Source organism: Aulonocara sp. 'chitande type north' Nkhata Bay, linkage group LG16 (assembly GCF_057382095.1).
Source record: "Aulonocara sp. 'chitande type north' Nkhata Bay isolate Kocher_YH1m ecotype deep benthic linkage group LG16, A_spYH_male_GT1.1, whole genome shotgun sequence".
Lineage (NCBI taxonomy): Eukaryota > Metazoa > Chordata > Actinopteri > Cichliformes > Cichlidae > Aulonocara > Aulonocara sp. 'chitande type north' Nkhata Bay.
This window is the reverse complement of record NC_141359.1, coordinates 15,187,981-15,215,966: the sequence shown is the minus strand read 5'-3', so window position 1 is coordinate 15,215,966 and position 27,986 is coordinate 15,187,981. Positions and strand designations below refer to the sequence as shown.

Below are 27,986 nucleotides of genomic sequence, written 5' to 3'. Positions count from 1 at the left end.
CTCTACTTTTATATGTTTTTTCTTTTTTTCTTTTTTTGATATTGGGAATTTTTCCTAAGAGATATGATTTGTGAGTCCAGTGGTCCCTCGCTATAACGTGGTTCACCTTTTCGCAGCCTCGTATTCAAATATACATAAATCTGTATATTTGAATGTGCTGTACTGTATGTTTGTAAGTTTTCTCCCTAACAAACACAACAATGTCAACGAAACATCGTCACCTGCGGGAGCCTTTGGTTTCGTTATATAATACTGGACTTATTTTTCTACAAGGTTTGAACTTTGTGTTTAAACAACAGAGAAAAGTGTGAAAATTTTCATGCCTCTCTGAGAAACGTGTATAAAGTGTGTAGTGAGGGGTTTTACAGCCTTAAAACATCTATAATAATTGTAAAAAATAAAGTTCGCTACTTCGCCGATTTCACTTCTCGTGGGTTATTTTTAGAACGTAACTCCCACGATGAATGAGGGACCTCTGTACACCAGTTCAGTTAATGTTTCATCATTCAAGGATACACATACACTACTTGTTTCCATGATTGCATGCAGATAATAATACAAAAGAAAAAAGGTTAAAAAAAGGATCATAGATTTTATTTGAACTCAAACTTTCATAATCAACAGCTTAACAAAAGCTTTACATAAAACTGCACACACACATTTATAGCTGTGCTTCAAATCTGTTTAGACCAAGCAGGTTTAGATTCTTGGCACTGCTAAACAATCATTGTGCAGCAATTCAGTGAGTAAGAACAATAGGCAGACTCTAGACGAATATTTGAATTGTAATCATGGTTACAGGCACTGCTAACCATGCATTTGGTAGCATTGTCTCTGCCATGTATAAAGAGTACTACGTTGGTAACTTAGTGTAGTATTTTAGGCTCGGCAGATGGAGAAGGTGAGAATTTACAGCATTCATAGACGATCTAATTGGGCTCTAAATTTAGTGCTGTAGATATTTCAGTTAACACAGATTCAGATTGAATTCGATGCGAGTAAAATTCTGTATAATTCTGCTCTTTCTAGATTGTGTTTTTTGAAGATCGGGACTTCAAAGGAAAGTCCTATGACTGCAAAGGGGACTCAGCAAACCTGCATGGTTACATCCGCCGATGCAATTCAGTGAAAGTAGAAGGTGGCTGGTGGGTTCTGTACGAACGCAACAACTTTACCGGCTACCAATATGTCATTGGTCCAGGAGAGTACAATAATTACAGCTCCTGGATGGGATTCAATGACTGTGTAAGATCCTGCAGGATCATCAGAAATGTAAGTTTCCGCCTAGAAGTGATCAGTAGAAAAACACGTCACACGTCAAACTGACTACATTTCTTTACTTTCAGCCCAAAGGGCCCTACAAGCTGATGCTGTATGAACGACTTAACTTTATTGGCCAATCTCTGGAGCTGACAGAAAGCATAAAGTCAGTCCAGGATAAATGGCTCCGGCAAGAAGTCCAGTCCTGCAAGGTTCTAGAGGGGACCTGGGTGTTCTTTGAACACCCCAACTTCAGCGGCCGTCAGTACCTGCTGGAGAAAGGGGAGTACCACCACTGCTCAGAGTGGGGAGCTCTGAAAGCAGTTGTAGGCTCCATCAGAATCATAAAGGCTTAAAATGTGACCTGTTAATCAAATATATTGTTTTAATTTGAATGTGTCATTGCACTTGTCTCTTCTTGTGAATACATTAAGGGGAGATCGCATGATCTCAATCTTTTCACCACAAGTTAGAGGAAATGAAAATATATATTCTCTCAAACGTTGTATTGCTCCTAATTCTACATGTAGCTGTACACCACGTCTGGCAGAGCTCATGTGATAGCTGTCAGCTGACTTTGTACCAAGGTGGGGTTGCTGATGGAGGGTGGAGCATCACCTGTCCCCTCCACTCAAGCCTAGTTAAAGCCAGTATCATGTTGCTATGTGGCCACAAGCCAACTTTACAGCATCAGGTGCAGCTGCAGCAGCTTTGCAGCAGACACTTTAATTGGATCAATAAATCGTTTCTGGAATCAGGCTTTGACAGATCAAAAGGTCAGCCACTGTAAACACTGTATAAAGCTAAAACAAATGCAGCATCAGCCATTGTGCTGATATAAATGCTGAGGCTATTAAAATAACAATGATGCCCCTGGCAGTGCATTTCAGTGTGCCCACATACACTGCATATATAAATCTGGACCAAGGCTGTAGGCAATAATGTCTATGTAAAAGGTGGGATAAAGAAACGGTGCTCAAAAATTGGTGTGAGGGCCAAACATGGACCGTGTGGGAAAGGTAGGAGGACGAACATTATCTGATTTAAAGATTCAACTGCAGCAGCAGCACCTCGAGCATGAAGTGTGAATATGCATATCCATTCACAGATCGTATTTTATGAAGACAGAAACTTCCAAGGTCGCTATTATGAGTGCAGCAGTGACTGTCCAGAGCTGAACGCCCATTTCAGTCACTGCAACTCTATCCGCGTAGAGAGTGGGTCCTGGGTACTCTACGAGAGGCCTAACTACATGGGCTACCAGTACATACTGACCAGGGGGGAGTATCCACATTATCAGAGCTGGATGGGCTACAATGACAGCATCAGGTCATGTCGGATCATACGGAACGTGAGTGGAATTAATCAGTCTTTAGTAACTTTTCACCTCATGTCATTAGTGTGATAGTTTAACTGTCTATTCCAGATGTTACATTTATTGACAATGAAAACCCCAGTTAGTCTTCACTCAGGTTCAGGTTTTAATCAGTTTTATGACAAATTAGACTGAAGAGCTTAGAAATGATAAATGATTTATATTCCAAGATCAATGTCGGATATTTGCTAGTGTCTTTTTCAAATAGATTTTTTTTAAAATGCATACTGCATTCACATGGCTGTAGATGCCAGTTAGCACTGTTGTAAAACACAAATGGTATTACCACTCAGACTGAACTGATGTTTGCATTACAGTCCTCTGGTGCATTCAGGGTCCGTGTTTATGAGCGTCCTGACTTCAGCGGTCAGATGTTGGACTGCACTGAAGATGAGAACAACCTGCCCGACCGCTGGCACCACCGGGAGGTTCACTCTGCCCAAGTGCAGGATGGCGCCTGGGTCTTCTACGAGCTTCCCAACTATCGTGGACGCCAGTATCTCCTGGAAAGAGGAGAGTACCGCCGCTTCAATGAGTGGGCTGCAATGAGTCCCAATGTGGGGTCTTTCCGCCGTGTCCATGACATTTAGACAGTCTATCGCATGTTTTCAGTCTATCTCATGTTCTTTGCACATTTAATAAAAAAGAATTGTGCTCAGTATGTGTATCCCTTCATGCTCATGAGTGCTGGAAAGTGTAAAATGATTTTCAAACCCTCCTCTGTCCTGATGAAAAAGAGCATGATTTATTAAACTTTAAAATTCCTCTAATTCTTCTTTTACTCGTAACGCCCTCTTTACTGCATCCACGACCTGATCTAAGCTTTTCCTCAAGCAATACAGATTAATGACATCATTACCAAATGAATTTGAACAATTTTATGAATATTGTTTACATTAAATTCACTGAGAATAGGTATAAGCAGGATGGAGTGGGTGGGGATGGGTGTCGGGGTGACTTGTGAAAGAAGGACAGCAACAAGATGAAAATGAGACTTACTGTAATGTATAGTTTGGAGATGGTGGCACTGGAGGCGTTAGGCTGTCAGAGTTGAATATGCTGAGGTTTTCTCTGGGAGTGACCAGCTCAGGCTGAACAGATGGTTGGGAACATGTACAGAAGGATAGTGGGCATATTGGACAAAAGATATAAAATATTGAGTTGCCAGGCAGGAGGAAAAGAGGAAGATGTCAGAGAGGATTCATGAATGTCATGAAGGAAGACGTGGAGAGGGTTGGTGTGACAGAAAAGGATGTTAAGCACTGGGCGAGATGGAGGCAGATCTGGCGACCGCTGAACAGAGCAGCTAAAAGAAGAGGAAATGCTTATAGTAACCAATACGGCTCCTCTAATATTCTCATAAACATAACAGAACAGCTATTGAAGAGATGCAGAGAAGTATTAACAAAGATTCAATAACATCAGTGTCATGACTCAGTGTTAGAAAGTGTTTATTTACATTTTTCCCCCACATTTTTTAACGTGTTGATTGGAACAGAGACTTATTTTATTTCTCAATCAGTCATCATTAAGGAGTCCGTGGATTTATGGAGATGCTGTTGACTGAATGTGGGGATATTTCCTGCAGCTGGGAATTTTAAAAAGTAACCTAGGAGTTGAGATATATTACATAGTGATGTGCGATGCCACTGATTTCCTTTCCGATCTGAAACCAAGTAAAATTCAGGGTGGTATCAGCGATACTGATCCGATACCAATACTTTGTACAAAAACCTTTTTTTGTATCTCCCCGTGAGAGACGTCTGTCTCGCCCTAGCAGCACCTGTCCCTCTCCTCTTCAGTTCGCCTCAACATACGCTCGTCATATTCTGTGATATGATTTGCTCTGAGGTGTTTGACAAGGTTAGAGGTGTTGCCACAACACCTCACTTTCTTGCCACATGTATCGGTAAAATACGTCCACACATGACTCCGTTTACGCTCAGCCACTGTTGTGAGTGTGCACGCCAGGGGCTGCGACACATTTATACAGCTGTATTTCACACATGACTATTAAAGGCGGAAGAGGAAGTAGTTCCTTCCAATGTAGACAATCTGAATGATATAGTTTCTTTCCACTCTATAAACTACAAATTTACCCTAAATTACTAAAATATCGATATTTTAATATGAGAATCGATTTTAGAGCATAAATGACTGGTATGGGAGGAATCAATATTTCAGTATCGATCCGCACATCACTAATATTATAAATGGCTAAATGACCTCCTCAACATGTCTTGAAGTTCTCCAGAGGCCTGGGAATGAGCTAATCATTTTATTCAGGTGTGTTGACCCAGAGTGAGATCTAAAACCTGCAGGACACTGGCCCTCGAGGCCTGGAGTCCGACACTCCTGGTGTAAACTATTCGAAGAGTTCAACTTGACAGGAACAATAGTCCTTTATTACCTCTTTAATGTCTCGGTGCAAATATGTGTTCAGTCATTATTTCATGCTTCCTATTTTCATCGCATCAAATGAAATAAATGTTGCCATGTATGTAGTTTGTTTAAATGTTAAAGGGTTAACTTGGCTAAGTTTGGCTAAATGTTAGCAAAAGAGCAGCTTACAGGCATCACAGCATGGACAGAAGAAAACAGTACATAAGGAAGGTAATAATGTTAAGGATGGCAAAGTAAGCACACGGTCACATCGAGTTAGAACAACAGGTGTTTTAAAGGGTGCCTGTATCCCACCCTGCTGTGTCCTAATGTCAGTGCAGGTGGTGCTGCAGTGTGACACCCAGCAGACAGGACTCCAACAAGGAGGTCACAGGGCTCACCTAAACCTGTGGACAAAGAGGAACAGCCTGCTGATGACTCAGTGGGATTTGCCAGTAAGAGCTTGAAGCACACCAGCTGCTGTTAGTGCTGACGCTCGCTGGAACAACACTATGACCGCAGCAACACAAAGGGAGCCCAGCCAGCATGTTCTCCTAGCTGGGGTTATTCACCTCTAAAGCCTCTTTGTTTGTGGTGACCCTTCATGTCCTGACTGGATAGGACAACGAGAGAGAGATAGAGAGATAGAGGGACAGAGAGAGAGCATGAGAAGAGAGAAAGTGCACCCTCTTATGGATCGTGTGGGGAGCAGCAGTCTGGGTCTGTCTGTTTCTCCATTTGCATCATTACAACAAACTTTCAGAAAGCGTTTATGTTTAATTATTAGTGAAGGCTCCGTTTCTATTTCAGTTCCAGTAGTGTCCTCTACACAGCTCTATAAAGAGAGAATAGCTTTAGTGTGTCAGAGAAGTGATTTGCACAGAAATCATTCTCTGTAATGGAGCAGGGAATGATTTCAGTGCTGATTTTTATGATTCAGAAAGCTTTTGTTATTATGTATAACTATAAATTATATGGGTGGATAAGACAGACCTGCTATTTACATCCAAAACAATGTGTACGAATAACCACCCAGTAAACTTTTATCGGTCATACAATTGCATTAAATTCTTGAAAATGCAGCAATAGCACAAGAATAAAACAAAAAATAATAAATAAATACATAAGAACAGTGAATAAATTAATACATTAAAATAAAAAACTGCGAAGAAATAAATAAATTAATGCTTTTAGAAATAAGACATCTAGATCTAGACAGACCCAGAAAACTGCAGAATGCATTTATAATAACTGTGTGCATTTATTTACAAAATGCAGAGAAAAAAGGATATGCAGATAACAACGTCATCAAGAACTGAATATATGTTCCCTTCTTGACGCATGTAATTGACTGTAAAATATGAAAGTGGCGATTTCATAAACACAAAACATCAACGACACAATCAACAACACAGAAGGCAAGTATAACTGTATTGGAAAATTGATGCATTTAAAATGTTCACAATTGTAATAAAAACAGAGATCTCAGTGGTATCAATCCATCCCAGTCCTTCACAGTCCAGCTGAGGGTAAGATCATGAAGACTCAGGTGGAGATTTTCTGTAGATTTTGCAGGAATTAGCTGTTGTAGCTAACGGGGTACACTCATCTGGATCATGTGCATACTCCTGTTTTATTGTAGTTTCTGTAGAGTACAGCACTTACAACAGCTTTAGTCCTAAAAGATTTTGGCTGAAGAACCCCCGAGCTGCCTGTTTCCTCCAGCTCTGGTGTTTACAAGTCGACGGCTGTGATTTGTCTCAGGAGCTGAGAGGAATCATGCTAATCTTGGGAAAAGAATGCAGTTTCTGGCTGCAAGAGTTACCTTGTATGGCAACAATGAAAAAAGTCAAGGAGGGAGAGAAAACACAGGGTAGATGGAGAGAAATCCAGCTGTCTTAAACAGGGATAAGAATAGCAATGAAAAAGTTCATTTTAAAAATGAGCACAGCTACTCTGGCGGTATCACTGATTACTATGTTTTTTCCCAGCAGTACTCCTAATGGGCTGTTTAAAAGGTTGGCAAGCTGCTGTTAGAAGCCTGTGATACAGTGGTAACAAGAACCATCACTGTTTCATGCAAAATGTCTGGGCACAAAAATGACATGCAATTAATAATGCAGTACTAATGTTTGTGGTCAGAGAAATTTGTCAAATTACACTGGAGTTGAGACTTAACATTCACAAATGACTATAAGGCAATCAGTTCACAGTTTAGCACCAGTTTAGACAAAACAGTGCTCACTGGGTGGGGAATGTGAGGTGGATAACTTGTGAGATAACAGTCCTCCGTCCCCATACACCTCATTCAGGACTTATTTTGTGCAGACACCACTGTTATAAATGAGACATAATATCCAGGTGACAGGGCTTTCTCCACTGCCGCTCCGAGACTCTGGAACAATCTTCCCTCTTTTATAAAATTCTCTTCCTCTTTGGAAATCTTCAAATCAAATTTGAAGACCAACCTATTTTCAAAGGCTTTCAGATTTGTTTGACACTTTTATTCAGTTTTAGCTAGTCTGGTCTTTTATGTCACTGGATGATGTTTGCATGTGTATACTTATACACGTATGTTATGTTCACGTATTTGTGCTTGTGTGTGAATGTGTACACTTTTGTATATGTATGTGCATATGTGCATGTACATATGTATTTCTACAAACAAGTGTATATAAGAGTCTGCCTCTGTGTGTCTATATATATGTGGATGTCTTACAATGTTACCAATACCATCGTTCCCTCGAAGCTGGACAGGAAACTGCAGGATCTAGGACTGAGCAGCTCCCTCTGCAGCTGGATCCTTAGCTTCCTGTCTGACAGACGCCAGGTGGTCAGACTGGGTAGCATCACCTCATCCCCCATCACACTGAACACTGGTGCTCCACAGGGGTGTGTACTGAGCCCTCTCCTGTACTCACTCTACACCTACCACTGCACAGCCACTAACAACTCCAACATCATTGTGAAGTTTGCGGACGACACTACAGTGGTGGGTCTTATCACCAACGGTGATGAGACGGCTTACAGGGAGGAGGTCAGCGCCCTGACCCACTGGTGTCAAGACAACCATCTCACCCTCAACGTCGCAAAGACAAAGGAGTTGATAGTGGACTTCCGGAGGTGCAGAGAAGTACACACCCCCATCACCATCAACGGCGCTGCTGTGGAGAGAGTGAGCAGCTTCCGGTTCCTTGGTGTACACCTGGCTGAGGATCTTACGTGGTCAGTACACACAAACAAAACAGTGAAGAAGGCGCAGCAGCGCCTCTTCTTTCTCAGGAGACTGAAAAGATTCGGCATGAGCCCCCGCATCCTCAGGACCTTCTATCGCTGTGCCATTGAGAGCATCCTCACTGGATGCATCACCACCTGGTATGGCAACAGCACCGCCTACAACTGCAAAGCTCTCCAGCGAGTAGTGCGGTGCTCTGAACGGATAATTGGAGGTGAGCTTCCCTCCCTCCAAGACATCTACAGGAAGCGGTGCCTGAGGAAAGCGGGGAGGATCATCAAGGACTCCAGTCACCCCAGCCATAAACTGTTCAGACTGCTTCCATCAGGAAGGAGGTTCTGCAGCATCCGGTCCCGTACCAGCAGACTGAGAGACAGCTTTTTCCATCAGGCCATCAGACTGCTGAACACGTCATAGACACCTCAGCTTCACTGCTGGAACTTCAACATTATGCACTCCACACTGTATATAAATGCCACTTGTTTTGCACATATTCAACTCTGTATAGTTTATATATTTTATTATTATTATTATTATTATTTTATTTTATTTTTTTACTATTTAATTTGTAAAAATGTGTATACACACACACACACACACACACACACACACACACACACACACACACACACACACACACACACACACACACACACACGTAGGAAAATATTTAGTATACACATCCAGAAATGCATACACTATTATATATTGTACATATATTTATTAGTTTCAGGTTGGCCATTCTTGTATTTTGCTCGTTTGTGTTGTTGTGTTTGCACATCTCTGTTGCTTGTGGGGCTCGCACACAAGAATTTCACTCGCATGTGCTGTGCCAGTGTGCCTGCACATGTGATGTGACAATAAAAAGTGATTTGATTTGATTTGATTTGTTTTTTATCTTACCTATTTTAATTCTTTTTTATTTGATTATATTATCCCTCTGTTCAGCACTTTGGCCGACACTTGATGTCTTTTAAATGTGCTATATACATAAAGTTGACTTGACTTTCAACTCTTTGCTAATTTGGTTCCTGATGCGTCCCATGAAACTCTATGAAAACTGGGTAAAAAGAGCTAAATTATTATACAATGGTTGGGACAGGTGGTTCTCTATTACTCAATGTATGATTCCTCGTGTCGCTTGAAGTTGTGCAGTTGTCATTTCCAATGAAGCTTCATATTTACCGGTATGTGTCAATTAAGTGTGTTTCTGCAGTGGAACCATAGCTTTGGAAGTTTATGTCGTATGAAATACTGAGTAACATACCAACAACACAAGAAAGAGCCTGAAAATGCAATAGCTATGTTTAATATTGCAAATAACTTATTTGATATGCACACTCTGAAAACCCAGTATAAGAAATGAAAACATAATAAGCCAACTTGCTGTAAAAAGTGGCATGTACTGTATAGGGGAGGGTAATTTATTAAAGGCAATGCTAAAATCGCTTCTGGCTTGTGCTGTAGACAGACGAGATATATTTGCTTTCGGTCTCCTGTCACCCTCATGTCCTCTGAGATGCCCACTACTGAGAGGTCGTGTCTCTGCGATGTGGCTGAGAGCCCACAACACCCTCGGCCAGCCAATAACTTCACAGTTTCCATCCCACAGCAGCCACTGAAGGAAACACATGGACTTTTGTTAACACCTTGTCAGCATGCACCTGGCACTCATGCAGACCTGCTGGGACCTTAATATGGATTTAGGCTCTATGCAGGCTCAGGCAAAATGATCCCAATTTGAGCTCCTTCCTAAAATGTTATTCTCCATAATTTCTTATTCTACCTTATCTTGATCAGTAGTAGATGAATGGTGCTTTGCAGGCGATGCAGTTTTTATGTATTTCGCATGTTGTTTTATTACATTAGTGCTTGACCTTTTAGCCACTTACTGTTGCTGGAATATTTGAAAGTTGTCTTTAAATACAGTGGGGCAAAAAAGTATTTAGTCAGCCACCGATTGTGCAAGTTCCCCCACTTAAAATGATGACAGAGGTCAGTAATTTGCACCAGAGGTACACTTCAACTGTGAGAGACAGAATGTGAAAGAAAAATCCATGAATTCACATGGTAAGATTTGTAAAGAATTTATCCATAAATTAGGGTGGAAAATAAGTATTTGGTCACCTCAAACAAGGAAAATCTCTGGCTCTCACAGACCTGTAACGTCTTCTGTAAGAAGCTTTTCTGTCCCCCACTCGTTACCTGTATGAATGGCACCTATTTGAACTCATCATCTGTATAAAAGACACCTGTCCACAGCCTCAAACAGTCAGACTCCAAACTCCGCCATGGCCAGGACCAAAGAGCTTTCGAAGGACACCAGGAAAAGTATTGTAGACCTGCACCAGACTGGGAAGAGTGAATCTACAATAGGCAAGCAGCTTGGTGTGAAAAAATCAACTGTGGGAGCAATCATCAGAAAATGGAAGACATACAAGACCACTGATAATCTCCCTCGATCTGGGGCTCCACGCAAGATCTCATCCCGTGGGGTCAAAATGATCATGAGAACGGTGAGCAAAGATCCCAGAACCACACGGGGGGACCTGGTGAATGACCTGCAGAGAGCTGGGACCAAAGTAACAAAGGTCACCATCAGTAACACACTACAACGGCAGGGAATCAAATCCCGCAGTGCCGGACGTGTTCCGCTGCTGAAGCCAGTGCATGTCCAGGCCCGTCTGAAGTTTGCCAGAGAGCACATGGATGATACAGCAGAGGATTGGGAGAATGTCATGTGGTCAGATGAAACCAAAGTAGAACTTTTTGGTATAAACTCAACTCGTCGTGTTTGGAGGAAGAAGAATACTGAGTTGCATCCCAAGAACACCATACCTACTGTGAAGCATGGGGGTGGAAACATCATGCTATGGGGCTGTTTTTCTGCCAAGGGGACAGGACGACCGATCCGTGTTAAGGACAGAATGAATGGGGCCATGTATCGTGAGATTTTGAGCCAAAACCTCCTTCCATCAGTGAGAACTTTGAAGATGAAACGAGGCTGGGTCTTCCAACATGACAATGATCCAAAACACATCGCCCGGGCAACAAAGGAGTGGCTCCGTAAGAAGCATTTGAAAGTCCTGGAGTGGCCTAGCCAGTCTCCAGACCTCAACCCCATAGAAAATCTGTGGCGGGAGTTGAAAGTCCGTGTTGCTCGGCGACAGCCCCAAAACATCACTGCTCTCGAGAAGATCTGCATGGAGGAATGGGCCAAAATACCAGCTACTGTGTGTGCAAACCTGGTAAAGACCTATAGTAAATGTTTGACCTCTGTTATTGCCAACAAAGGTTATGTTACAAAGTATTGAGTTGTATTTTTGTTATTGACCAAATACTTATTTTCCACCCTGATTTACGAATAAATTCTTTACAAATCCTACCATGTGGATTCATGGATTTTTTTTTCACATTCTGTCTCTCACAGTTGAAGTGTACCTCTGGTGTAAATTACTGACCTCTGTCATCATTTTAGGTGGGGGAACTTGCACAATCGGTGGCTGACTAAATACTTTTTTGCCCCACTGTAAGTCACTTATCTGCTCAGGCTGATGATAGACAGTGACAGCACATTTATACACTAGAATAGAACCTGGTGTAAAACAATTGAAAGAATTTACACTATGTAGATTAGACAATACAAGAAAAAAAAATGAAAAAAGCATAAACACCATAATCTAATGAATATATGAAAAATTAACACATTTAATGCAAAAATATTTTTAAATATGTTAAACGATTACTTGTGTTTATTTACTTCCTTATTATATAAGTACTTATATAACTTTACCACCATAGTGGATTATGAATTAAAAAATCATCATGTAGCTGAAGTGCAAACTGAGCTTTAATTTAAAGTTGTTTGAAAAAATGAACTGCATTAACTCTTTAAGAATTACAGGAAGTTTTATTGGTTGTATCTCATGTTCAGAGGCTGTTTTTTGCTGCTTGATCAAGCCACAAGAGTCACGAGTTACCACAAGATGGCGGAATTGCACACAGAGTGTTGGACCGGGACCAGTGTTGGACCAGGGTAAGGCTGAGTTTAAAAAACCAAAAAGCCTTCACGAGGTGATTGATGTGTAGCATTAAAGCTGCAGCAACAGCAGTTTAAAAAAGCAGACACCCCCCAAGCCGATCTTCTCGTACAAACTGAGAATGAATAAAAAGGGACTTGAGGGTGTTAGAAAATAAGAACGAGAATTATTTTGTTGTGCTAGCTACATTTAAAACGTGAGAGAGATCGTGTATCTAAGACGTGCAGTGCTATTAAGCAGGTCAGACACTCATGCTTCTACTACATTCACAGAGTATGAATATGAATCTTTGCAGCCTTGTGTAACCTACTTTTCTATTAGTACCTCTTCTGCTCTCATCTGTGCACACACACCCTTGTGTTAAAGGTTTACCAGGGAGCCTGATGTGACGTCAAACAGCGGACAAGGAAAAAAGAAACGGTATTGCCATGGAAACCTATCTCCCTCAGTTTCTCTATGATCTCTGATCTATCCTGAATCTGAGAACATGAAGGCTGTATTATTGCACAGACACGCACAAAATAATGCATCTTTGTGCATGACGTGGCAATCCTTTCAGGAAACCACATGGATGCAGAGCAGATGACTGCACAGGAGAGATTTGAATATATCTTTGGACTCTGTTTCAGATTTCATATTTATCTTCAATGACAGGCTGCTGCTAATGTAGTGTAACCACACATTTAGTCCCATATACAGATTCTGACCTTATGAACTTCAAGCCATCATCAAAGCTTTTAAGGGTGGTTTGGGAGCCACAATGATTCTTGTGTGTTTCCGCACACCAGCAAATACTTTTTGCTTTAAAACGGCCAAAACGAGGATTTGGACTTACAGATGTTAAAGAGACAGCATAATGGGCTCTGTCATGGCTGTCCAATGTTGATACTTGTGTCTGTGATTTGCTGTAATCAATAAATTAAACTGGCTACTTAGGTGGTGCATGTCTAATGTGTTATTAAAGAGTTATTAGTCTCTCATTAGCTAGTTAGATTTGGGGAAATTGATGATGTGAGCCCTCTTCATTGTGTAGAAGAATGCAATAACTTCTGTTGTTTGACTAGCAAACACCAAGTGAGGAGGCAGCATAATTCTTGTCCAGCATAAGTTTCAGCCTGAATTGGACATAAGATAAACTGAGCTGGAGACCAGTGTGTTATGTTCCCTGTAAGGCCTGTCAAACTTTGCCCATGGTGGATTGTCTATGACAGGAGCTGCAGTAAGAGATAATCTTTCTCTTCAAGGACTGGGTTAAACAGATGACTACATTTGTTTGTGGAATTTCAAACGATGTTTCAAACGTGTGTAATATGTGATATACCTTGTGTTAAACTTTCCTCAAATACACACACACACACATACATATATATAGCATGGCTCTATAGACCGACCACTTGAGTTGGGCTCTAAGGCTGTTCATAGCGCTGAAACAGCTGTCACTCGCAGCTTTGCTTTGACAAAGAAAGAAATGGCTAGAACCACTGACAAATTCTTCTTTGCATGATATGAAAAAGACGTCCGTGACTTTTTTTAGAAACTTTTTATTTATTTATTTATTTTTTAACATTTTACATGTTTGTAACTCAAAATTACTGACTGCCACTAAAAAATATGAGATCACTCATCCTCATCCTGGTATTACTACATTAATTTTAGAATTCAGTTGAATATTTTCCTGATTGTTTTTCAGGCCCCATCTTATATTACCAGTCTAATTTGTTTACAGTGAGCTCACAGGTGTCACAGATACACAGGCAAAGGTTTATTACATATCCCAAGGTCATACGTCAAACACAGTGACAGAGCCTTTCCAGTCAGTGCTCCAAGTTTGGTTAATCAGTTACTACTTGACATAAAGAGTGCGGCCCTCCACCTCTGCTGTGAAGTGTAGGCCTTAAAGAAATTTTCATTCTACGGCCTTTCCAGCCCACTCTTTTCTCATTTGTTGCTGTGTGTCCACTGTGAGTACAGCATTTTGGTCAGTGATAATCATGTTTAAATTTACTTTTTAAATAAATTGTACTTAGTTTTACTAAATATCTGATATTTGTTATCATATGGTATCTACATATGAGTTACAGCACAAAGTCAGGTTTTGATTCAGGGCTTCTAAATTGTGGAACAGAAAACAACCGAGTTCAGTTTTTTGATGGGCTATCTGAACACTTCCTTTCTTTCATTGCACAGATGCATTAGGACTCTAAGTCAGCACTCAACACTTGCATTTATTTGGTTCTTGGGTCGAATGTGGTGAAGCTGCACTCTTTATTTTTGCATCAGGTTGTCACAGCCTCATCTGGCTCAGACCTACTGTTTAAATCTCCAGGGGTGTTCCTGTGTTGTTTCCAGCCTGTGGTGCACATGTTGTCCTCTTTAGCCATGCGGATTTGCTGTTGAATGAGCCTGTGAGATTGGCTGAACTGTTCATGTAATCTACTCAATTCAATCTGCGGGAAACAGAAGTATATAGAGATGTATTTACTGCGTCACACCAATTGTTTTACAGAGTAAAGCATATTCATTTGTAAATTTGCGAAACGTGTGAAGTAAGCAGGAGGTTTGCATCTTATTTTTATGATGGTGCCTAATTGACTTGGAGATCAGCAGGAAGCTAACCTTACTGTGGCATGTGTGCAGAATCTGACACTGTTTGCATATAGTGTGTAAAAAGTGGACAACCTGTTCCTCTGATAAGGCTGACTGCCTCTTTAAACAAAGACTAAATGCTGTCTGTTGCCATGAACAGATGCAGTGTGTGACTGTCCTGGAGAGAAACCAATGCTTTCATTTCTAGAAACCATAGTTAAAGTCAGTTAACTACTCATACTCAGATCGCTTCAAAGATCAATCATAAGATGTTCCCTGAATCTTCAGAGTCTTGAGATTTAAGAAAAGTGACCCAGATTCCATTTAATGCAGTGGTCCTCATTATTTTTTACATGTCAATTTTTAGTTTCAAAGCAGGTTCATGCAATTTGATTTTTCAACTGTTTTCACTTATTCCTGGGATGAGGAATAAGATTTCTAGCAAGGTTCCAAAGCTGTGACTTGGTTTCTTATCCACATAGGTGGTGTGCTTTTGACTTCTTGTTTTGACTAATTTAGGGAACGATTAAACAATGTTACTGGTCAAAAAAACAGTGAATTAAATGGTTTTTAATCCTTAATTTCATTCCATAATAACAATAAGCATTTTTATAATAACCTGGGTTGTTCATTCACTGCTATAATAGTTCAGAGAAACCAGCAGTTGACATGTGGACTACAAACTAAGGCCACAACTTTGCTTGGATAATGTCAGGTTTTGCCCAATTGGAATTTGCCCTTTCTTAATGGGAACGTGTCTCTAAGCTTTATCAAGGTGACTGTTTCTTCTGTAGAGCTGTAAGGCACTAACGCTCCCTCGGCTTGTTCAAGTAAAAATCCCACAGATGGTTCTAATTGTACAGCGGCTCAATGATGAATGCTTGCCAATCTAAACACCAGTTTATGAAGGGGGAGGGGAGGGCGAGGACTGCAGTATGTCCAACACACACAGGATCCTTATCCATGTATACATGTACACACACATGCACGCACACACACATGCTGCCAGTCACTGCCTGTCGCTGGCTCTCTGAGTGTTTACAGTGCCATAAGAGGGGGATCCTGGGAGGCAGCTATTTTTAGCTCTGGTTTCATCATTCTTCTCTCTCTGCTGTGTGCAGCTGCAGACTGGTGCTGCATTCTAATGAAGAGATGAGCGGATGGCAGTATAACACAGTGTTTTTGCTTCACACACGCAGAGAAAGGGCTACGACAAACTAGCATCGATTTCGAATCCCCAATAAATCACGATAATCACTAATAAATTTACTGTGATAGCATTTATTCATCACTCCTTTTACATTTATCCAGTATTATTTTGCTTGCATTATTTATTAGCAAAGCAGCCATGCTAAATGTGCCAAGCTGTAGCACACATTTGGAGCCTCAATCTGCAGTGTAGTAACGCTAGTTGGGAATGTTAACCAGCTGTACTCTGAACTCATGAAGCCGGCCATTGTTTCCTCCCTGGGCTGCCACAACAGACTCACCCCTTCAATTTCTATATTGTACAAGCCTGACACCCCTCACATACTCCTGCTCTCACCATTTACAATGTGATATGAATGAAACAAACACATGAAATAACTGAAAATGCCACTGTAACAATGAGGTACCTCAGTGGGAACATTGTGTAACATAGAGCAGTAGTTCTGCAACTCTAAGATTCTAGTTACTGTTAAGGACATCAACATTATGCATTTGTCTTTGGTTATTTATGTATTTTAAACCACCAGTCCCCAACCTTTTTTGCGCCACGGACCGGTTTATGTCCGACAATATTTTCACGGACTGGCCTTTAAGGTGTCGCGGATAAATACAACAAAATAAAAACAGTACCGGTACCAAAAAAAAAGAAAGAAAATTTATTCATAACACACGGGAAAATACCCAGGGAAACCAAGTTAATGATAAAAATGATTTTAAAAAAATAACGATAAAATCCTATAAAAACCCTGAAAACCATAAATTTCACACCCAGGCCTCAACTCTGGCCCGGCGGTTGGGGACCGCTGTACTTGATCATTAGATGTTGAATATAGTACATCTGGAAAGTATTCACAGGACTTCACATGTTACAGTCATATGCCAAAATAGATTAAATTAACACATAATTAACAAATAATGACAAAGTAAAAAAAAAAAAAACCCATTGAAGTTCCTAATGAACAGTGTCCTCTATCATCATAAATGGAAGAAGTTTGGAACCACCAGGACTCTTCCCAGAGTAGTAGAAGGGCCTTAGTCAGGGAAATGACCAAGAATCCGATGGTCACTCCGACATGGCACTGTCCTTTCAGGAGCACAACTATTTCTTCAGAACTCAACCAATGAGGCCTGTATGGTAGAGTGGCCAGTTTGAGGTCTCTGGCCTGAATACCAAACGTCAAGTCTGGAGGAAACTCAGGCACTGCTCATCACCTGTCCAATACCATCCCTACAGTGAAGCACGGTGGTGGCAGCATCATGCTGTAGGGACTTTTCAGCAATAGAAACTTGGAGACTACTCAGCATCAAGAAAAATATGAATGCCAAAATGTACAGAGACGTCCTTCATGATAACCTGCTCCAGAGTGCTCTGGACCTCTGACTGGGGTGAAGGTTTATCTTCCAACAGGACAATGAACCCAAGCCAGGCAGCCTTCACTATCAAAAGAACAATTTTAGCTCCTCCTACCAAACCAAAAAGAGCAGCAGGGGGTAATGGGGGACAGATGGGCAGATGATAGATGTAACTAGGGGAGCATAAATTAATACATATAGTATATGTATGCGGCTATTGAGCTGCAGGTTTTCAACCTCTGCCCTAAACACACAGGCAAGAGAACACAGGAGTGGCTTTGGGACCACTCTGTGAATGTTCCTGAATGGCCCAGCCAGAACCCATACATGAACCTGACTGAACATCTCTGGAGATTTCAAGCCAAAATAAAAAAATGACATTTAAAAAAAACATTATAAACAAATTTTAATGTATTTAAATATTAGCCGCCTAGTTTTATCTTTTCCACCAATTACAGGCCCTGAAATGTGCTTCATACGTTTTTTGCTCACTACTGACTTTGTGGCTTTAAATATATTAAATATATATCTCCACCTGCTGATAATACAAGTTGGTGATTTAGGTGTGATTACACCTAACTCACTTTTACAGTCCAAAGGGCAACTTTGGAAGTCATTCCATTTTGTACTACCACATAGGCTTCATGTTACCTGGCTCAGTTCTAAAACCAAAGTCTTCTAGTAGTTAAAGTAATTCAGAAATACAAATACAAATACTAGTTGCAATGCTGTGTTAAAAGCAGCCACAATAGACAGGAAAACTTGGTAAAAGTTGAATGAAGATGGAAAACCACCAACTTTGATGTAATGCCTTTGCACTGCACCACATTCACAATAATATGGAGACATAAAAAACATGTTTGATTTCACAGTAAAATGAATCAGTTATCAAAGTGAGTCTTGGGTCACTATTGAGCCACAGCTTCATTGTTCTGGTTTAAGGTTATAGCTTTATTTTAAGACACAGGTGGCAGCTGATTAATTTAGACAATAAATAACAGAACAATTGGTGGTAAACTTCATTTAATAAGTAAAAATATATTCTTACTTTAGTATATGAAATCTAATTAGAGTAAAAATGCTTGGTGGTTGATATCAGTGGGGAGGTTCAGTGTTTCTGAAATCTTGGTGATGGTTCTTTACAAAAGGAAGATCCTGAGACTGAGATGAGGGACAGTCTTCAGGAAATGAGGCTTGCTGTGTATATTTTTGGAAATTAGTGTTCTTCAGCTTTCTCTTTGAAGGCCAATTGTCATGGAGACAAAACAGAAAAACAAGCTTATAATGGAATCAGAGTTTCCCAAAGCGAGGTCTATTGATAGCTCACTCCGAGTGGAAAACTGACATATCTGGGATGAACACTAGTTCATCCCAAATCTAGCGCTATGTTTTCCTTTCCTCAACCTTTCATCTCAGACCCCTGCTTGCCTCATGTTTTTACATAACTGCAGAGCTCTGCGCTTCTCTTAAACATCATCAGATTCAGATTGCACGGTAGTTACTGAATCTATTTGTGGCAATATAAACTGTATTTTGCTCCTAAGCAGCACACAATGGTTTGTTTATAGAGCACAGTTGCGTCACAGTAATTGAGATCCTAGTGAGAGCATTTTGAGCTGATGAAGCACTACAAGAGGCTGATAAATGACAGACCCTGGGTGTGCAGTCAAAAGTGAAAACTAGCACTGTGTCTTTGATAGAAACGTAAGATTTTCCAGAGAAATTCAAGGTTCCTTTTTCATGCTCCGGTCTCTCTTGATGACTGTGGGCTCAGCAAATATGTCTTTTACTAATAGAACATTATAGCGCTTTTTTATAGTTTCCTATTTGCCATTAAGGTGTCTCTGCTTTTAGATTTGTAGCTACACAGTCAGCCTATTTAAATGAAATATAACTGACCTTGCTTCCTCTGGAAATCAGACTTAAAAACATGTCGCGTTAATGATCAATGATTTCTTTTACTGGTGTAATGTAGCTGAGGAAATTTACTCAAGCATTCCACATTTGTCAGTTTTATTTATATAGCCCAATATAGCAACTTACACATTTGGTTCACAAGGTTTACAGCACATGACATCCTGTGTCCTTAAACTCATGGGGACAGATTTATGACTGCACTTACAAAAAGTTGGAACCCTGTTGGGCTATGTCAAATCCGTCCATCCATCCATCCATCCATCTTCTTCCGCTTATCCAGGGCCGGGTCACGGGGGGAGCAGCCTATGCAGAGAAGCCCAGACCTCCCTCTCCCAGCCACCTCCTCCAGCTTGTCCTGGGGAACACCAAGGCATTCCCAGGCCAGCCGAGAGATATAATCTCTTCAGTGTGTCCTGGGTCTGCCGGTGGGACATACCCAGAACACCTCACCCAGGAGGCACCCAGGAAGCATCATCTGAACAATAGACTGGACTGGACTCATAACTCAGACGCCCTCTACAGGAAAGGGCAGAGCAGGCTGTACCTGTCATCCCTGATGGACAACATCTCCCACCCCATGCAGCAGACTGTGACAGCACTGAGCAGCTCCTTCAGTGGGAGACTGCGGCACCCACGGTGTGGGACGGAGAGATTTCGCAGGTCTTTCCTCCCCACTGCTGTCAGACTCCATAATAAAGACTTTAACTGATCAAGCACACACATCCATACATATGCAATAATACTAAGTGCAATAATCCTTTCTGTCATCGTTGTATTTTTACTCAGTTGTATATAGTATTTGTATTTGTATTCTATTTTTATCTTATTGTATATTTATTTTATTTTATTCTACTGTATATAGTATTTTATTTTATTCTATTCTGTACAGTTGTGTACTGTATTTATTCTTATTGTATTCTAATTTTTGCCTCATAATTTTTGCACTGTCCACTTCCTGCTGTGACAAAACAAATTTCCCACGTGTGGGACTAATAAAGGTTATCTTATCTTATCTTATCTTATCTTATCTTATCTTATCTTATCTTATCTTATCTTATCTTATCTTATCTTATCCTTGTCAGATGCCCGAACCACCTCAGCTGGCTCCTTTTAATGTGGAGGAGCAGTGGCTCTACTCTGAGCCCCTCCTGGATGGCTGAACTTCTCACCCTATTTCTAAGGGAGCGGCCAGGAAGTCTATTTATGTCAAATGTACTGTACATTAAAAAGAAAAAAAAAGAATGTAATGATTTCCAAAACGTAACCTCCTAAGACATGAACTCTTTCATGGCGTGCATTTATATTTCTCTTTGCTATTTGGGCTGATTGGGACCTGATGAATGTAACAACAAAGAATTGCCTGATTTTTATTTTTTACCTGATTTTTGTTTCTGAGAAAAATGAGATCCACATATGAGCACATTCGGTTTAAATTTCGATAGAGCAGTGGCAGTATACTGTCCTCGTAAGTGGATATCAGGCCCTTGTAGAGCAAAATTTAGTATTTTGGTATAGACAACCCAAAAAGTGATGTCCACATATGTGGACGCCAGGTCCTAGGAGATTAATAGAACACTGAAAACACACCAAATATTTGAAGTGAACGCCCCCCAAAAATACAATTTTAAGAGAAATATTAGCTTATTCTGAATGTAATGGCAGAAACATGTCTTAAAAAAAAAATTGGGAAAGGGCCACTTTACCGCTGTATATAAGACTAAAAATCGGCCCTGGCATTTTTGGTTTAATTTCTAATTATTTCAAATTATTTTCCTCCATCTATCTTCTTACCATATAAATTACAATTTCCTCCATTTCTGCCTAGCCACTCTGTTTTGGGGGCTGTTGTCCCTCCTCCTGCAGTTTTTCAAAGCTAATGCTACTAACAGGAGCCTTCTGTAACTGCCCGAACTTACAAGTTGCTGCTGGTACTACTGTTGACTGTGAAGCAGCCAAGGCAGCTAGCATGTCAATTAATTTGACACATTTTGCTGCATCATTTCTAGGTTCTTTCTTTCCTTTTAGCTTTTTGCTGCACCTTTGTGCTTTTATTTGTCCATATTGCCAACCACTTGAGTCCAGAGGGAAGGTAGGGGAGGGCCCGGTTGCGTTAGGAGATTTGATTGGACAATCCAGTGTTGATAATGAAAACGAACAAATGGGCTTCTGTTGGTGTTTGTATGGTCAGTGTGCAGTGGCCCTTCAACCTGTATAATAATAGAAGGAATGCTATCCCAATCTTGTCTGATACAAGTGTCTATCTACTCAACAGTTGGGGGTCTTGACTGTGTCTTATTAAGCCGGACTGTAGTTATTGTGAGTTATGTTCTAAAACTAACCCGCGATAAGTGAAATCCGCGAAGTAGCCAACTTTATTTTTTACAATTATTATAGATGCTTTAAGGCTGTAAAACCCCTCACTACACACTTTATAGACTTTTCTCAGACAGGCACGAACATTTTCACACTTTTCTCTCTTGTTAAACACTCTCAAAATTCAAACCTTCGTAGAAAAATAAGTCCAGTATTATGGAATGAAACCAAAGATGAAACCCTGTTTTCAGGTCCACAACATGGGAATAGAGCAGCTGCCAGAGAATTCAACATTAATGAATCAATGGTACAGAAGTGGAGGAAGCAAGAAGAATGAGTTGAGTAAAGTCTGACTTATCTGACTGTTTTGTTTCGCTTAATGTACCTTATAATCTGAAAAATACAGTAACTTCTACCTTCCATTAGCATGTCCAGAAGTCCAACTTTGTGGGCTATGGTTAGCATCTTCCTCTGCCTTTTGGGTGCTACAGCAGGTGCCTTTAACGGTGCAAAATGCTTTGTCGACATTGTTGTCTTTGTTGGGGAGAAAACTTACAAACATACAGTACACTTCAGAGTCACACTGTAGTGATCGAAGATCAAGATAAATTTGACAAGCTCAACACATTCTCCACTGTACAGGAGACACGGCACGGAAGAGATTGATTGACAATGGTCTACAGCCGATCACGACGCAGAACACAATGTGCTGTACAAAAACAAAACAAAGCATGCAAAATTGCATAAAACTGCAGAAACAACAAAACAAAAACAGTGCAACACCAGACAGAACAGAATGATACAGACACAAGACAGTGCAGACACAACAATGCAATAGAAAAGTGCAACAGTGACAGCTGGTTGTGCAAAAACACTGACCATTGTGCAAAAGGTAACTTGATGTATGAAGGTGTGTGTGTGTCAGTCCAGCCAGAGTCCTTTTCATCAACTTTAGCTCAGTTTTTAACACGATCATTCCACAGCAGTTGGTGGACAAGCTGATGGTATTCGGCGTGAACACGGCAACCTGCAACTGGGTTTTCAGCTTCCTGACAAAGCGGCAATAGACAGTCAAGGTGGGCAGCCACACATCAAAGACCATCTTAGAGAGCAGAGGCTCTCCTCAGGGGTGTGTCCTGACACAACTGTGGTTGGTCTCATCACTGACAACGACGAGTCTGCCTATAGAATGGAAGTGGAGCAGCTTGAAGTGTGGTGTAGACCCCACAATCTCTCCATCAATGTGGACAAAACAAAAGAGATGGTGATCGATTTCAGGAAGGCTGGCAGAGATCACCACACTGACCTCACCATAGATGGTACTGCTGTGGAGAGGGTCAGCAGTGTTAAGTTCCTGAGTGTACACTTTGCTGATGACCTGTCCTTCTCCATTAACACCACACCAGTTGTCAAAAAGCACAAAAGTCTCCACTCCCTAAGGAGACTCAGAAAAGCAGCACTCTCCACACTTCACCTCACAACTTTTTACAGAGGCATCATCGAAAATATCCTGACACAAAGTTTTACATCTTGGTTTGGCAGCTGCAAGTCCTATGAGAAGCGTCAACTCAGTAGGATTGTTAAGAAGATTGCCCCCCCCCATCGCATCTCTCTACACACAGCGCTGCATATGCAGAGCTATCTACATCATCAGAGACCCCCACCACCGCTCGCATGACCTGTTCTCCCTTCTGCCATCTGGCAAGAGGTACAGGAGCATCAGCTGCAGAACCACCAGGATGCTGGAAGGGTTCTTTGCACAAGCCGTGAGACTGATAAACAGACTGTGACCCATCCCCACCCACACAGCTATTCACACAGCTACACTGTGAGGTCCACAAACGGACTGTAATGCCCCCTACCTACACACACACATACACTACACTCCCCAGATGCATACACTACCTAATTTAACCATCCCCTTCTGTGAAAGGACTGCTGCTGTCTACCCGAATGAATGTGACTTGAGTTTGTTTTAGAACTTAGATTTTATGTTATTTATCCATAACTATTGTTGCAATTCATTACTGCCTTTTTACTGCTCTTTTTAAACTTATTCTTTTTAGACTGTATTGTTTATTGCACTGTAGAGGCCGGTGAGAAACAGTATTTCGTTTCAGGCTGGATAACACCATACGAAATGACAATAAACTTCTTCAGTCTTGAGTGTTCAGGAGTCTGACATCTTGGGATAAGAAACTGTTGTGCAGTCTTGCAGTGCCGAATGCTTCGGTACCTCTTGTCAGAAGGCAGCATGGTAAAAAGTTTGTGTGAGAGGTGCATGGGATCCTCCACAATGCTGGTGGCTTTGCAGATGCAGCGGGTACGATAGGTGGGCACGATAGGCAGTTCTTACTATCCGTTGCAGGGTATCGCAATCCGATATGGTGCAGTTACCATACCAGACAGTGATGCAGCTGCTCAGGACACTCTCGATAGTCCACCTGTATAAGGTGGTGAGAATGGATGGTGGGAGATGGGCTTTCCTCAGCTTCCGCAGGAAGTAGAAGCGCTGCTGGGCCTTCTTGGTTATGGAGCTGGTGTTGAGGAACCAGGAGAGGTTCTCTGCCAGGTGAACACCAAGGAATTTGGTGCTCTTGACAACCTCCACAGAGGCTCCATCAATGTTAAATGGACAGTGATCTCTCCATGCTCTCCTGAATTCGACAATCATCTCTTTTGTTTTGTCCACTTTCAGAGACACCTTGTTGACTCTACAGCAGTCTGTTAGCTGTTGCACCTCGTCTCTGTACGCTAACTCATCGCTTTTGCAATCATGTTATCGGCAAACTTGATGATATGGTTTGAACTGTGCATTGCTGCACAGTCACGAGTCAACAGAGGCTGAGCACACAGCCCTGAGGAGCTCCAGTGCTCAGTGTGGTGGTGTTGGATATGCTGTTACCGATCTGGACTGAGTCGATATTTATACCAGTGCTGACTCCTCCTCCTCGCTAGATCGTCTGCTATCCAGAATCAGTTCTAGGCTCTCTCATGTTTTGGAATCGTTTTTTGTATTGTTACCAGTGTTGGGGAATAACGGAATACATGTACCGGCGTAACATATTTAAAATACAAAATATCAGTAATTGTATTCCGTTACAGTTACCGTTTAAAAAGGTGGTATTTAGAATGCAGTTACTTTGTTGAAATAAAGGGATTACACGGCGGTCTTTTCCTGTTTCATATGCTAGGCTGTCCCATCTTTTTTTGGTAATTCCACGCTGGTGGAAATCCAAACAAAACGCGCATTAAGAGGCTCTAATGCCTGTGCCTCAATCTCATGGTCCATGTCACCTCTACTTGCAGCCCGCATAATGACGTGACGAAATATTTTTTTTAAATTATTGTTCAAAAATTAATTAATATGAAGGCTAAGAGCATTCCGCCTAAACGGACATTAACACGCGAGGTTGACAGCGCTCCTGCTGAGACACAGGATGGATGCACTGCGTCATCTCAAGCAGTGCCACCCGAGGGGCATTGCTATCTCTCAGTTTCACACAAGCAGCCCTGCCTCTGCCAAACAGCATTACAAATTGCTTGTGCTGGGAGGACGAACTGGCGGTATCGCAATGAGCTCCCGGATGAAGAGGCTGGTGGGAGCAGAGAATGTAGCTGTGGTGGAGCCCAGCGAGATCCACTACTATCAGCCAATATGGACCCTGGTTGGTGCTGGTGCAAAGACTGTAGCGTCCTCAAGCCGTCCCACTGCGAGTCTTATGCCATCTGGAGTGAAATGGGTGAAATCTAAGGTTCAGGAAATTAACCCAGAGACAAATACTGTACGCACAGATGACGGGACTGAAATCTCATATGAATATTTGATTGTGGCGCTTGGTTTAGAGCTCCATTATGAGAAGATCAAAGGACTCCCAGAGGGGTTTGAGCACCCAAAAATTGGCTCTAACTACTCTGTCCAAACTGTGGAGAAGACGTGGAAAGCATTGCCGGATTTCAAAGAGGGCAATGCTGTGTTCACTTTCCCAAATACTCCTGTGAAATGTGCTGGAGCGCCACAAAAGATCATGTACCTGTCAGACGCCTACCTCAGGAAGACGGGCAAAAGAGCAAAAGCCAATGTGATCTATAACACATCATTGCCTGTGATCTTTGGGGTAAAGAAATACGCTGACTCACTGTGGGAGATTGTGAAAAAGCGTGACCTACAGATTAACCTGAGGCACAACCTGATTGAAGTGCGCGCAGATAAGCAAGAAGCTGTGTTTGAAAATCTTGGCAAACCAGGGGAAACCAAAGTTATCGAGTATGAAATGCTTCATGTTACACCGCCAATGGGACCCAGCTCGGTGATTAAAGGCAGTCCGCTGGCCGACGAGATCGGCTGGTTGGATCTGAACAAAGAAACTCTCCAACATACCAAGTATCCAAACGTGTTTGGGATCGGAGACTGCACCAACCTTCCCACATCCAAAACCGGAGCAGCTGTCACGGCACAGTCTGCCGTCTTGAGCCGAACTATCAGCAAAATATTGAAAAAAGAAAAACCAGATAAGAAGTATGATGGGTATACTTCACATGTCCCTTGGTCACAAGCTACAACACAGTAATCCTGGCAGAGTTCGACTACAACGGACAACCGCTGGAAACGTTCCCCTTCAACCAAGCCAAGGAGAGGCAATTAATGTACCACATGAAAGCAGATGTGATGCCTCACCTCTATTGGCATGGGCTTCTTAGGGGGCTGTGGGGCGGACCGGGACCTTACAGGAAAATCATGCATCTTGGGATGAAATGAAACCTCATCTTCAGTTTGAATCTGAAAGGAAATTCATTGTGTAATCATCTACCCAAGGGTGCACACGCATATGGATAAAGGAGTAATGTGAATGTTTTGAACATCATGATTAATCGGTCTCACAGAAAAGCTCATTTAAGTAGCGTTTTTGATATTACTGTGGAATTAAACGACTGGAATGATGGAGTGGGTCTAAACTGCTCATAGATCAGCTGTTTTTTTTTTTTTGTTTGTTTTTTTTGGTTTATTGGTACTTTTGACAGCCCAATGAATGGCCGGTCGAGATGCTTTCATAAACCAGAGATGGGGCTTTTATAGGGACAGAGAACAAAAGTTTGTAGAACACTCTTACTCCACACCTCTGGTGTTTTTTGTTGTTGTTTTGTTTTTTTCAGTTATAGTTGGTCGGCATTGGCAAAATTTATATAGTGACATTAAAAAACCAACTCTAAATGCAGATTATTTCAGGGTAGCCTTTAAGCACAGCATATAAATATTACTCTTTCCCAGATTGCTACATTTAAAACCATGCACATGTGTACAGTTTAGTCATTGTGCGTGAGATGTGTTCAAGTCTTTGGCTTTATTTAGAGTTTTAAACTAATCAAGCTACCACACATTGTGTAGGATTTGCCATTTGGGGTGTTTAAACATTAACATGCAGGCTACAACAAGTGCTTTTTCTTGCATTTAGACGTCAGTGTCTGAAGTAGAGTTTTGTACATGATGATTTTTTTTTTATTTTTTTTTTATTAGTCCTCAACTGAGGCGAAAACATCTTGGTGGCTGTACAGTCAACGCTAGCTTCATTGTATTAAAACAAAACAAAAAAAATCCTATAATCATTAAAATGACTGAAGCTTATGAAACCTCAAAAAAAAAAAAAAATTAATATGAAGGCAATAGGCAGAGTGTTACAGGCATCGCCTTAAAGAATGTAGCCTCATGGGCAGTGTAGTCCAGTTTTAAGTAAGCTATTAAGACTCGACTGTACACTGTGTTCGTGTTTTTCTCCGAAACAATAAATTCCGTTGGAGCAGCCTTTCAAAGTCTCTCTCTGTCTCTTGCTAGCAAAGTTGACCCAGACAACAAAGTAAAGCTAGTTTTCAGCTACGAGCCCAACACGGAACCGACGTATTAGGAGCCGCGGACCTGTTTTATATACGCGTGAAACAGTTTTCTATACGAGGTCGCTGCAAAAAGTGCAGCCTTATCTAATGTCCACCCTACTGTTACTCATTTTTTATTAAGATTTAAAAATCTAATTGCTATTGGTATCTTTCAGTAGTAGTAATAAATCACACAGCAATAGTACATTCATGTAGTTGTAAAACGCATAATCTTCAGTCAATTCCACGGACCACTCTAACCTGCTGCTTGCAGTAATCAACAGCCTGCTCGCCTTTCCCCTACTCACACACATTTATGTCTGTATGCAAATATATGTATGTATATATACATATATTAGTGCTATCAGCGTTAATCTTGTTAAAATGACATTAACGCCATAAACGCATTAACGCGGCAAATCTCCGTTAGCGAGTTAACATGGATTGC

General features: G+C 41.3%; 2 protein-coding genes and 1 pseudogene across 2 annotated transcripts; all 3 read left to right on the top strand.

The window, feature by feature from the left end:
* The first annotated feature begins 892 nt into the window (after positions 1–892).
* On the top strand, positions 893–1,616 carry LOC147311171 (gamma-crystallin S-1-like). The gene is made up of 3 exons (XM_086266829.1): positions 893–901; positions 1,030–1,272; positions 1,347–1,616. Exons 1-3 carry the CDS (start codon positions 893–895, stop codon positions 1,614–1,616), a joined length of 522 nt encoding a protein of 173 aa, XP_086122955.1.
* A 645-nt stretch (positions 1,617–2,261) lies between these two features.
* On the top strand, positions 2,262–3,225 carry LOC147311170 (gamma-crystallin M2-like). Its single transcript, XM_086265951.1, has 3 exons — positions 2,262–2,279; positions 2,369–2,611; positions 2,953–3,225. The coding sequence occupies exons 1-3, from the start codon at positions 2,262–2,264 to the stop codon at positions 3,223–3,225; spliced, it is 534 nt and encodes a 177-aa protein (XP_086122077.1).
* Positions 3,226–25,053: 21,828 nt separating this feature from the next.
* LOC147311169 (sulfide:quinone oxidoreductase, mitochondrial pseudogene) lies at positions 25,054–26,530 on the top strand (annotated as a pseudogene).
* The last annotated feature ends 1,456 nt before the right edge of the window (positions 26,531–27,986 follow it).